The sequence below is a fragment of the Hypanus sabinus genome, chromosome 2 (assembly GCF_030144855.1).
Source record: "Hypanus sabinus isolate sHypSab1 chromosome 2, sHypSab1.hap1, whole genome shotgun sequence".
Taxonomy (NCBI): Eukaryota; Metazoa; Chordata; class Chondrichthyes; order Myliobatiformes; family Dasyatidae; genus Hypanus; species Hypanus sabinus.
The window spans coordinates 168,558,144-168,571,466 of NC_082707.1; the positions used below are offsets into that span (position 1 = coordinate 168,558,144).

A 13,323-nucleotide genomic window follows, 5' to 3' on the forward strand; every position below is an offset into this window, starting at 1 on the left:
GGATTCTTCGATTTATTTTCAGCCTAAGGGCTTTAAAGTGGTCTACTGTTGCAACAGCAGTTAGCCTAGAGACACAGTGTACTTGCTCACACTTTCTCCAAGCAACCGATGTTGTCATTTTTTAATTAAAATAGAAAAATCACAAAGAAAATGGAAAATGCTGGCAGGCTGGCAATATTTATGGAGAGGCAATAATTTAATTACTTAGATCAATGCCCTTCCACCAGAACTGCAAAAAAGTCAAGAAATATTTTAAATTGTAGATAAAGGGAAGGTGAGGATTACAATGGGAATCTCATTAACTCTTGACACTGATACTCTGTTTCTCACTCCATGGATGCTATCTGATCTGCTGAACATTTCTAAAATTTTCTGGGTTTCTTTATTTTTGATTTATAGCATCTGCAGTTTTTAACTTTTCTAGAACCTTCAACAGTATTCATGATTTATTTGTTAATAAGTACATGAGTTAAGAAATACATCTTGTATAGTTAAATTGTAAAAAACCTTTATATAATAATCATTTAATAATAGATTGGGCAGAGGTCAGTAGTTAGACCCATTCTTGCCAAAGGAAGGTTACATTTATAGGTTAATTGTTTAGTAAAAATAATCAGTTTCAAAATAAAGAGCACCATCTGGCAATATGCATTAGTAGTGGTACTTGGAATGAAAATTACAAGAAAAACCTAATTGTAAAAGAGACATAATTAAATACTTATGTGACCTGATTATGATAGAGTGATTTATTGTCAAGCATGGAGGTAAGAATCACTTGAATAGAATTATTTTTATACATTCATTCAGATACATGGGCTTTCACAGGCCGAATCAGCATTTAATTACCCATCCCCAAGTTGTTGTTAAAAAGCTGGTGATGAGCTGTCGATCTGCTGCTTTATCCGGGATGGTATCAGTCAGCTTGTGTGTTGTTGGAGCTCCCTGCAAGTGGAGAGTATTCCATCACACTCGCTGTATTCGATGGTAAAAAGACTTTAGAATGTCAAAAGATACATCATTTATCATAGGATACCCAGCTCAAATCTACTCTTGTAGCTGTTCCAGTAACGATAACCCTGGGGGTATTTGTGGTGGAGACTCAGCAATAGAAAATAGCAACTATTTTGCTACAGCTATCATCTTGTGATCTCTGGCAGTCTTGTGATTATAAATGTTAACTCTTCTGAATTTGTGATGCAAGGAAGGTCAACTGAAAATTGGAGCAGGAACATTAAAGAGTTTCTACAGTCAACCTCCCAACTTTATTGTTGATGTAATTTCCTTTTCTCAAGCTCTTGATTCTATAGCATTGTTTAATATTCAATTAATATCTTGTTAAAGGTTTGGTTTGAATATATGTTCCATAAATGTACAATGACAACTGTTTTTCATGTTAGTTACTAATAAAGCATATTTACTTTCCATCCACTTTAGATAGCCTAAATCTTAAATCTTCCACAAGGTCTTTAATCCGTGTGGAAAAATCATAGTCTGTCCAACCTCTTGGATCAAAGAGAGTAGGGACAAAGGAAACAAAGAGGTGTTTCCCACAAACTTTGCTTAGGCTCAGTTTTCACACTGTGCTTATCCAGTGCAGGTAACAGGAACTGATTATTTTGGGTGGGCGGCTTTACAAAATAATTACAATTCCAGAAGGAAGAAAAAAATAGCTTTAATTCAATGGAGCGTACATGACAGACATTGATTTCAGGTTTGAGCAATGGAACTGACTTGCATTTCACAGCTTTATCATCTCTCTGTCTCTCATTAATCTGATGACCAGACCACTCTGTGAACACTGTGGAACATTACACAAAGCTAGCTTTAGCCTACCAGAGATATTTCCTATGTCCTATCCACCTTTCAGCTATTCACTTCGTAGCTTAAAATGAACTTTTCTCACTTCCCCAGTTCTGATTAAGGCTCTATAATTTGAAAGGTTTAAGTTTCTTTCTCTCTCTACAGATATTGATGTTCCAAGCATGTTCTCACGAACCATTGTTCCAGAATATTTCCTGATGAATCATTTGACATACAGTCATACAGTTCATAGAATTGGGCAGATCTCTATTTGTCATTGTAAGGTTCAACACAAAAAGGTTACTTATTCAAAGAATGTCACCACTAAACCCCATCTCCCTACTTAGCAGGATAGATCATCAAATGATGATAAGTGGAAGTCTTGGTATTTATGTAAGCTCCATTCATTTCCACCCAATAACATTAGATATGTTAATACAAACAGAATGACAGATTCTATAATACCACCTTGTCTTTTCAGTACCAGGAAACATGGTATGTTTATCTATTCAACTATCAGGAAACATTAGAATAAAGTAAACCTTTGCTTTAATCTAAATAGATAATGTTTGTCATTTCAAAATGACAAAACTTAAAGATTGTCAGGCAGCTTGGTAACTTAAAATCTCACTTTTCTTAACACAGGTAAACAAGTCAACAGTTTTTGTAATGAATTTCAAATCACTTGCTTGGCATTCAGTCCTACAAATCAAAATGTCTTCTTGAGTGGAGGTTTCAGCTCAGTAGTGAAAGCATGGGATACAAGAAGTTGCAAGGTTTGGTAACATCTTATTATTGATATATATTTTTGACCTAAAGTAAGATGAATTAGAAACATAGAAAACCTACAGCACAATAGAGGCCCTTCAGCCTACAAAGCTGTGCTGAACGTGCCCTTACCTTAGAACTACCTAGGCTTACCCATAGCCCTCTATTTTTCTAAGCTCCATGTAGCCATCCAAGAGTCTCTTAAAAGACCCTGTCGTTTCCACCTCCACCACCGCCGCCAGCAGCCCATTCCACATATTCACCACTCTCTGCATAAAAAAAAAACTTACCCCTGACATCTCCTCTGTACCTACCTCCAAGCACCTTAAAACTATGCCCTCTCATGCTAGCCATTTCAGCCCTGGGAAAAAGCCTCTGACTATCCACATGATCAATGCTTCTCATTATCTCCTACACCTCTATCAGGTCACCTCTCATCCTCCGTTGCTCCAAGGAGAAAAGGCCAAGTTCACTCAACCTATTCTCATAAGGCATGCTTCCCAATCCAGTCAACATCCTTGTAAATCTCCTCTGCACCCTTTCTACAATGCATTTAATTTTTCAGCAGAACAGTAATATAAATAACACAGGTATTAAGACTTAAAGTATCAAACCGTTAATTTATCAGCCAAAATAAAGAAAGCTAACATGTTTCAGCCTTTCTCCTGTAATTCAGTTTGTATTGGTTCAGCAGACAATGTTTACATTTGGAAATTGGTTTTGGATTCAGTTGAGAGTGAGATGATCAACATTATAAAAGCACGTGTTGAAAGTCGTGCTTAAATTGTGACTGATACTTGCAAAACAGAGCTTTTTATCAAAAATCTTATTGTGTAAGGGGACAAAGACTTTTTGTCACTGAATTGTATTTCTATTTCATTCTAGGTGGTGAATGAATACAATGCTGGAATACAGCAAACACTCGACATTCTTTTCCTTCCAGGAGGAAATGAATTTCTTACCAGTACAGATGCTGTCAGCAGAGACTCAGCAGACCGTACAATCATAGCCTGGGATTTCCAGACTTCTGCTCGAATATCCAATCAAATATTCCATGTGAGTATGATGAATATACATTCTTATTAATTCATTGAGAATACTTGTGTCAAGTGTTTTGAGTTCATTCTCACTGTATAATTATTTTTTCTTTAATCTATGGTGCCCCTTTTTAATTGCCTAATAACAATGACTTAACTTTTTTCATTTGTGTCATTTCAGTCTTTTGATGCACTTTGAAATTCATTATTTCTGTATTGCTTTCTTCTAGTACACCAAAGGATAACACAAGTTATTGCTATCAAAAAACAGCAGCCAAAATTTTGTTTCCGAAATAAAGTCTTTCTTAGTGCGAGATGCACAGTAACTTGTGAGGATGAGCTAGCTTATGAATTACATATCATCCTGGGTTGCTGTATGATTTGAGTAGCTTGCTGTAAAAACAAAAACTCAACAACTTTAACTTTGCCAAAGAGTTTTAATGAATTATTTGTTCTGTACGTTTGTAATTATATGCATGGCCTGCTACTGTCTACATATTAAACTACATATTTACTAATAAACTCTTATCGGGCTTCCAGCCAGGTACTGGTATCGATTTTAACCGACATTTTTAATACAACCAGACTAGACATGCCCAGGCATCGTCCCTGATGAAAATGGCAAAGTTTGTCATCAAAACATTGGTTATAATCAATACCTGTACTCAGCTAGAAGCCCAAGAAGAGTTTATTTGTCATATATGCTGGGAAAGCACTAGATAATTTTGTATATATTTACTGCCATTTTGAATCATGACTGAGCAATGTGACCAGTGGGATACCTTTGGCAGTAATATTTATTGCTGATAGCAGTTAAGTTGCAAAGTCCCCGAAGGAAATAGCATTAAGGACTTTATTTCATTGCCAAAGTATTTTAAAGCATTTCTGTTGTGAATTTTCATGGGATTTAAAGATTTGATAACACCTTTCTTCTCTGTAGGAACGATACACCATTCCATGCATGGCTCTCCATCCCAAAGAACCTGTTTTTGTTGCTCAAACTAATGGCAACTACATGGTGCTATTTTCTACTCAGAGACCTTACAGGATGAACAAAAGGAAACGATACGAAGGGCATAAGGTATTTTATTAGATTATTTTACTACTAAAGCAGGACTAATGAACATAACTATCCTGAAGAAGGGTCTCAGCCAGAGACTTCAACTCTTTACTCTTTTCCATAAATGCTGACTGATCTGCTGAATTCTTCCAGCATTTTGCGTTCGTTGCTGAATATAAATGTTTGTTCTCTTCAGGAAAGTCTCTTTGATTTCTTTGTAAAATCCACCTAGAAATGTACAAGCTGAGATTTAGCTTATCATTTAACAGATGCACCTTATTAAGCTTGTTTATTGAATAGTACATTCATCTGAAAGCTTTTCAAATAATTTGTTGTATTTTATCGCACAGTTGCAGTTTCCACCATGCTAAGTGGTCTCGGCGTGGGACCCCAGTGAGAAAGAAGCAATGATGTAGCTTTATATTTAAAGAATTAAATCATTCTGGTTCCTGCTTAGTGAGTTTATTTAAGTAGAATGTGACATGGTAGAGCCATGTAGAAATGCAGGGTGCATCTTCTATCTGGACAACCATACATGAAGCAAATATCTTAATATGTAGGAATTTATGTTTAGGTTTTGAGCAACAGCGGACTTTGCTGCTGTTTCTTGTGAGACTGGGTGCTTCATTCAAAGATGGCGCTGGTGAGACTAAGCAACTCTTTACAGGCAGCGAATGAACTAACTATTCTATTACACTTTTTCTGGAATATGATCAATGCACTCTATGGCCGTGGCTGGCTGCCATCGGGCTCTCTGGAGCAACTTCACTCACTTCACTGCCAACCTGTCTCAGGGACTGTGGGCTGCACCCATCGGGCTTCTGGACTGGTTTCACACACCTCAGTGCTGACCTGGCTCAGGGACTGTGGGCTGCACCCATCGGGCTTCTGGACTGGTTTCACACACCTCAGTGCTGACCTGGCTCAGGGACTGTGGGCTGCAGCCATCGGGCTTCTGGACTGGTTTCACACACCTCAGTGCTGACCTGGCTCAGGGACTGTGGATTCACTTACGGGAACGCTGCAACTCATGTTCTGTGTGTTATTTGTTCACTTTTTATTGTCTGCACAATTTGTTTATTTTCAAAGGTTCAAAAGTTACATTTTATTATCAAAGTATGTATGAAGAATGAAACTCTGAGAAAGTAGCCATGAAATAAAGAAAAGCCATAGATGTCATGGAAAAAAAACATCAACTCCCTCCCACCACAAGAAAAGAAAACATAAACCCCCTCCCTTGCAAAAAAAACCTAACATATCATCCACAGGGAAGAAACGGTGACAATAACATCAAATCCCCAACCCCCTCTCTCACACTTTAAAAAGCCAGCAGATCACCCACATGGAGAAACAGCAAAAAGAACATTAAACCCTCCAAACCCCTCCCTCCGCACAAAAAACCAATGTATCCCCCACATGGAGAAACAACAACAAGAACATCAAACCCCAAACTGCCAGTCTGCAACAAGAAAGAATGTGTGAAAACACAAGAAAACGTAGAACTGAAAGAGGCCGATATGAACTACAGTTAGTTTGAATTACAGTCTAATCCATAAATCTCAGAATTTCAATAACATCTCCGAGAGCAGCTGCTCGAATCCAGCGGTGTTTCCTTTTTGCACGTTAGGAGTTTGATGGTCTTTGTTGTGTAGGTTTTTAATGTGTTCTATTGTGTTTCTTTCTTTAGTGGCAGCCTATAAGACAAATTTCAAGATTATGTATATACTTTGATAATAAATGTAATTTGAACTTTGTACATAAAGCGTTTCAGAGGTGATCTTCCGGCAGCTCAAGAGGGATTGTGTGTAGAGGTAAAAGTATTTAAATTTCAATCATGTAAGTTTCTTACCAGTTTTGTCATTTCACATAGATCTTACTTGCTAATCTTTGCTGACATATGTATACATGATGTGCATGGTACCGGCTCATAGCGGCTAGCTTTAATCTCTGTATCGGCAATTGCCGGCAAACCAAAATAAGAGCAAGCAGAAAATTCAAGAGGCCAATGAGGGAATCTGTTCTTTTACCTGTATTTTATTCTGATTGCTAATGAGGGAGATGGTGCCCCTGGGGAGTAGTGCCAAAGTCAAGATCATAGCAGCACTGGTGGCTCAGCTGTCTGGAAAGAAAGCAACAGTAAAAAGGGATTCTATAAATGGAGAAGTGAACAGGCATTTCCATGGGTGCAAAGGTGGTTTTAGGATAGTCTGTTGATCCTTTGGTGCTGGAATGAAATTCATTATTTAATGGCTGCAGACAGTGTGAAAGGGGAGAATAGATAACTACCCAGGCCAGACAGCATCCCAGGCTGAGTACTCAGGGAAGACACACAAAATACTAGAGTAACTCATCAGGCCGGGCAGAGTACAGTCGAGACTTTTCAGCAGGCCTGATGAGTTCCTCCAGCATTTTGTGTGTGTTGCTCAGATTTCCAGCATCTGCAGATTTTCTCTTATTTCTGAGTACTGGGAGTATGCACACCAGATCACTGACATCTTCATGGACATCTTCAACACTTCACTCAACCAGGCCAATGTCCCCACATGCTTCAGATCAGCCACCATCATTCCTGTACCAAAGAACTCCACACCTTCAGGACTGAACGACTGCTGTCCGGTGGTACTGACATCATGAAGTGCTTTGAATGGCTGGTTATTGCTTATGTCAAAAACTCCATTTCTGCCACACTAGACACTTGCCAACATTCTTATCGATAGAAATGCTCCATAGCATCTGTCATTCACTTGGCCCTGATGCACCTAGAAAACAAGGACACTTGTGTCAGAATGCTGTTTCTGATTTTCATTTCAGCATTTCACACTATTGTCCCACAGATCTTGGTGAACAATCTCCTACTCCTTGGTCTAAATACACAACTGTGCAACTTGGTGATGGACTTCCTAACCAACAGACCTCAGCAGATCTTGGATAGTCAAGATACACGACAGCTCCTCCCTCCCGTCATCCTCAACATGAGTGTCCCCCACACCCCCGCTCAACCCTCACAGCACTCTACACTCTGCTCACACACATTAGCCAAGCACCCGAGAATCACATTGTCAAGTTTGCCAATGACACGATGGCGGTGGGACACATCACCAACAAGGATGAGATGGCTTATAGAAAGGAGGTGGAAGAGCTTGAGGTCTGATGCCTGGCAAATAACATCTTCCTCAAAGTCAGTAAGACAAAGGAGATGGCCATTGACTGCAGGAGAACTAACACCACTCACACTCCGCTTTACATCAGCGGCTCAGCAGTGGAAACTGCGAGTGGTTTCAAACTCCTGGGAGTGCACATTTCACACAACCTCTCATGGTCCCAGAACACATTCTACACAATCAGAAAAGCTCACCACTGCCTCTACTTAATGGGGAAGCTGGACTATGTACATGTATTCTCACGGCCTTCTACAGATGCACAGTAGAAAGCATCCTAACATACTACATCACTGCATGGTATGGAAACTACACCAGCCTACCATGCCATGAAGGACATATATACAGAAAGATGCTGAAAAAGGGCCAGTAACATCACCCACTCTGATAATAGCCAGTTTGTTCCTCTCCCTTCAGGGAGGAGGTTACATAGCATCCACACTAGGACAATCATACTAAAAATAAATTACTTTCCCCAAGCAGTAAGGCTGATCAGCCCCTCCACCCACTAACTCACCAGTCCAGGCCCCAACTCACCCATCCACACCCCAAACGTCTCTACTTTATCATTTTCTGCCAGAATCAACTTGTGCACAGACTCCCCTGTGTCTAGCATCACTTTATGGATGTACAATCAATGTACAGTATGTATATAAGCTATCTTATGTGCTCTTATTTATTATCTATTTTTAAATTGTGTTCCTTTTTTTTTGGTGCTACATCAGATCTGGAGTAACAATTATTTTGTTCTCCTTTACACTTCTGTTCCAGAAATTGACATTTCAGCAATCTTGAATCTTGATCTTAGGAAAAGGGGTGATGGAATAAGACCTGGGTGTCCTTCTATACTAGTACTGAAATTAAGCATTCAAATACAACAACTAGTTAGGAAGGCAAAATGTATTTTGTAAATGATTTTTAAAAGTGATTTGGGTATAGGAACAAAGAATTCTTGCTACTTGTGTGTATGGCCTTTCTGAGACTCCATCTGGATTTCTGTGTGCACTTTTCATCATTTTACATGAGGAAGGCTGTTCTTGCCACAGTGAAATTGCAATAAAAGATTAATATATTGACTTAATGAAAAGTGCTAATGAAAGGTCTTCAACCTAGAGCATTAATTCTTATCTCGTTCCATAGATGCTGCCTGGCCTGCAGAGGCTTTTTAGACTCACTATGACTTAATCAACTAATTCCTGGAGTAGCAGGAGTGATAGCTGAAGCTAGACCAATGTTCATAGGAGTATAGAAGAATGAGAGACTATTTCACTGAAATTTATAAATTTTTCACAGCACTAGATACAGAGATGATATTTCTGTTAGCTGATAGAGAGTTCATTAAAAGAGGTCATAGCCTCAGGATATGAGAAATGCCATTTAGAACCAAGATGTGGAGTAATTTTTTTACCGGGGGTGGGGGGGGGGTGATGTAACTATGGTAATCTTAATCACAGAAGACCATGCAGTCCTGGTCATTAAATATATTCATACAAGTGCTAGATATAATTTTATCGACAAAGGAATCAAAGTATATGGGAAATGATGAGAAAGGGTAAAATGGATGATGAGCAAATGGTCATTTGGATGTTGAAATAGGTGTACAACTTCTCCTATTTTTGATTTTTTTGTTGACTGAAGACAGCTTAATAAATAGGATCCAATCATAATTCTTACCTTATGAAGAGAAGGATATTGATAAGGCATCTAAAATTGTCTGAGGATATAAAAAAAATTCAGCTTCTATTAAGTTTGACCTTTGAAGTTTTATCTTTATGATCTGAATTGATGTTTGTCCCAGAAGACGATCTAGCATCCTAAATGTTTATACTGTTTTGTTCAATGCTAAGCTTGAGTAAAATTTTATAATTCGCTTCAAAATGTAGCATTGTTGTCAAAGGATCTGCACTAAACATCATTCTAATTTGTAGTAAATAAATTTGCATAATATTTTGCAGGTGGAAGGTTATGCAGTGGGCTGCAAATTTTCATGCGATGGAACTCTAATAGCTTCAGGAAGTTCCGACGGGACGTTATGTTTTTACAACTATCTGAATTCAAAACTAGTCCATACTCTGACTGCCCACAAGCAAGCCTGCATTGATGTCTCATTTCACCCTGTGCACCCATCTATTATTGCATCTTCTGACTGGAGTGGAGAAATCAAATTGTGGCAGTGATGACCAGTTAAACAACGTAAGTGAGAGGTAAATTTGAGGTGTGAGTGAATAATATTGTTCATTATTCTGTCCTAGAATTGGGAAAAAAATTCTTTCCCAGCAAAGAATTTCCATTAGTACATAGAATATTGTGCTCATTGATTCTGTCAAAGGCTTCATATTTTATAACATAATAAATAGAAATATGGTTTAAACTTGACTGAGTACCCAGATGCTAGTTTTGTAGTTCATTTGGACTATGACAAAATCACAGATACAGGGACAATGTTTCATCCTATTAAGTTATACATATAATTCCATGAACCACTTATGAACCAACAGACCACACTTTTAGGCAATTTTACCTGCCCATCACTTCCCTCTGGTGCTTCTCCCCCTTTCTTTCCTTCCGTGGTCTTCCGTCCTCTCCTATCAGATTACCCCTTCTCTAGCCCTGTATATCTTTCACCAGTCAACTTCCCATCTCTTTACTTCACCCCCTCCCCTCTCCTGGTTTCATATGTCATGTACTGCCTTGTACTTCTCCCTCCCCTCCCCCCACTGTCGTAGTCTGACTCCTTTCCCCCTTCGTTCCAGTCCTGATGAAAGGTCTCAGCCTGAGACATCGACTGTTTACTCTTTTCCATGGGTGCTGCCTGGCCTGCTGAGCTTCTCCAGCATTTTGTGTGTGTTGTTTCGGATTTCCAGCATCTGCACATTTTCTCCTGTTTAGAGTTTTGGTACTTTCAGTGGTAGAAGCAGAAGCTAAATAATTGTTTCACCAAGAATGATACAACATAATCACATTGTGCAGTGTAATGTGCAATGTCGTTAACATAAGATGTCAAATGGAATGGTGCTCCACTCATGAATGCCCTTCTCATTACGAGGGGTGATTGATAAGTTTGTGATGTAAGGTAGAAGAAATCAATTTTAGAAAACAGAGCACATTTATTTTCCACCCTCCCCTAGTGTTGCCACCATGTCCTTGTGGACCTCCTTGGGTGATAAGCCCTTGAGACTGCACGAAGGCCGAGGTTGTCCATTTTCTTAGACAGTGCTTACTTGCAACTTTCAATTATCTGTGTTACGAACCCCATAACTGGGTCACTTACCAGCAAAGATCGAGAGGTCCGTTGAAGTCTGATGGTACTATTTTTAAAAGTCTTTATTTATAAAAGGGCACAAAAATTAGATTAATACAGACATTCAGATAATATACATCGTCAATACTCAATCTAAAAATGCGGGTATAATAATCATCATCAATTAAGCAATAGCTCTATTGTTTGTCTAGGGGATATTGTATTGTCCGATGGAAAGATAAAAGTCACTGTCCTTTCAAGCTGCAGCTCTTTGGGTTTAAGAGAGACGGTTTTAAACTTGCCCGGGTCTTGTATGAGGCCAATCCATTGAGTCGGGGGAGTTGGTTCCCCGTTGTTAGTTCCAAGTTGTTTTCCGTGGTACCAGCCACCAGCCCCCAGGCAAGGGAACCGAACGCACGTGGCTTCCTTCAAATGGCTCCCCGCTATTACGGGATCGCTAGCGTTTCTTCTGGTGCGTCTGATGGGCTGTTCCTACAGCCCCTCTTTTATCTTAACTCGCAGGGTAGTAGATGTCAATCAGGTTGGGGTGATGCAATCTCTCTCTCAACCAGCCCACTTTGCCCGAGGGCTTGCACGTAGCATAGTCCCCAATCCACAAACGTTGTCTCCAGGAGACAATGGCCATGTCTCTCTCTCATTTCCTGGGTCCTCTGACCCAACCCAATAATGCTCTTGCGATTCTCACAAAGGAGGGGGCTACGGGCGTAACACCTCCCCTCTTCAAAGCGTTTTTACCAGCGGTTAAAAACGAAGTAGTACAGAGTCTTACAGGATTGGGGAAGCTAACACAATACCAAAGTTTTTCTTTTCTATAGAGTAATACAGTGATACATTCAATTCAGTATCTAAACAGTTAACGATTTAAATGTCACTTTCTTTAATATCTTAACATCTTGTACCGTACCAACGTCTTATAGCATCAGACTTCAATTTAATAACCACCTATTTTATTATTTTTTTTCAGCAACAAAACTAAGGAGGTGTGCTCTTAGCTTACGTGCATCTACAAAAGTTTATGTAAATACTAGTCTTTCGGTCGTTTTCAAACTGAACAGACAGGCTTCCAAGGGGGTTGTCTTTATAATTCACAGGCTTTGTCGAAATCCCGTACAACCGGCTTTGCTATTTAAAAATGGCCTCCCCCTTAACCGTCGCCTCTTTTCCGGGGAATTTGAGTAAGGTGGCAAGATAAACCCTCGCCTGCCTGTTCCCTAGGAAATAGTTTATCAACACCGTGTCCCAAACTTAGCCCATCTTCTGAATTTCCACCCACCTCTGTAATTTTACACAGGTGGCTAACCCTCTCGTCAGGCCCCTTCAGACTGTGTGGTTTCAGTTCGACTTCCTTGCTCAAGCAGCATTTCAAATTCTGCCCTTTTACACCACACGCTGGAATAACAATAGTGTGGGGGGGCCTGTCATATTCTGGCTTAATCTGTAAGCGATCTGCAGGGCTTAGAATTTCTTCATTCGATTTGGGAACTACAGATTTCCCGTTTCCTTCAATGATAATTCTTATCTCCCCACTCTTAAATTCTGCATTAACTTTGAACACACCTTCGAGCACAAAAACCTGGGAACTCTCACTTCCTACTGTTACCAAGGTTAACCCTTTTCCCACTGAACTAAGTCTATCTGACCCACAAGGACGGCCGTCCCATTCCACTGAATCAAATACCTTAGACTTTTTCTGAGCTCCGTTACTAGGTTCAGTACCACGTGCATCCTCATCTTGGACACACTCAAACAGGACATTGGCCTCTTCCAGGCTTTCAATACCCGTACCCTTTTCAAATTCTAAGTTCCCCTGATCCTCCCAGCTACTCTCTGGGCAACTCCCTTCCGGAATAAACTCAACCCTGCGGGCTGAAACAACCTCATCTGCCAACCCAGCAGACTTCTTCAAGGTAATGGCATCCTTTTCCTTTAGGACTGCCCTCATTTCATTATCGGGAACACCTTTAGAATTTTCAACTTCTTCAAACAGTTCTGCCAAGCCAGACAGATCATCCTTGTCCAACTCTGGACCTCTTAACTGCTCTCGCGGTTCCTCAGCTTTAATTCCGGCCTCTAGGACCTTTCTTCTCGCTAAGGGCAGATCTACCTCCGCTTCCTTACCCTCTTTTACTTTACTACTCTTCGTTTTACCACCCTCTAAACCCTCGTGGTACAAGGTCGGTAGAAACATCTCAGCCAAATCGAAACTGGCCAGATTTAAACTGCTTTTATTCTCAGCTG

The 13,323-nt window shown here is 39.8% G+C and overlaps 1 protein-coding gene across 6 annotated transcripts in view; it reads left to right on the forward strand.

The window, feature by feature from the left end:
* Positions 1–13,323, forward strand: part of wdr25 (WD repeat domain 25) — a 60,143-nt gene that overhangs the window by 41,920 nt on the left and 4,900 nt on the right. For 5 of the 6 annotated variants that reach the window (XM_059959146.1, XM_059959174.1, XM_059959165.1 and 2 more), the window contains exons 4-7: positions 2,446–2,576; positions 3,454–3,624; positions 4,546–4,686; positions 9,779–10,016. In XM_059959146.1, coding sequence (XP_059815129.1) covers positions 2,446–2,576; positions 3,454–3,624; positions 4,546–4,686; positions 9,779–10,000 — 665 coding nt within the window. In that variant the 3' untranslated portion in view covers positions 10,001–10,016. Of the gene's footprint in view, positions 1–2,445; positions 2,577–3,453; positions 3,625–4,545; positions 4,687–9,778; positions 10,028–13,323 lie in introns of all 6 variants that reach the window. The other variant, XM_059959159.1, reaches the window with a different exon arrangement.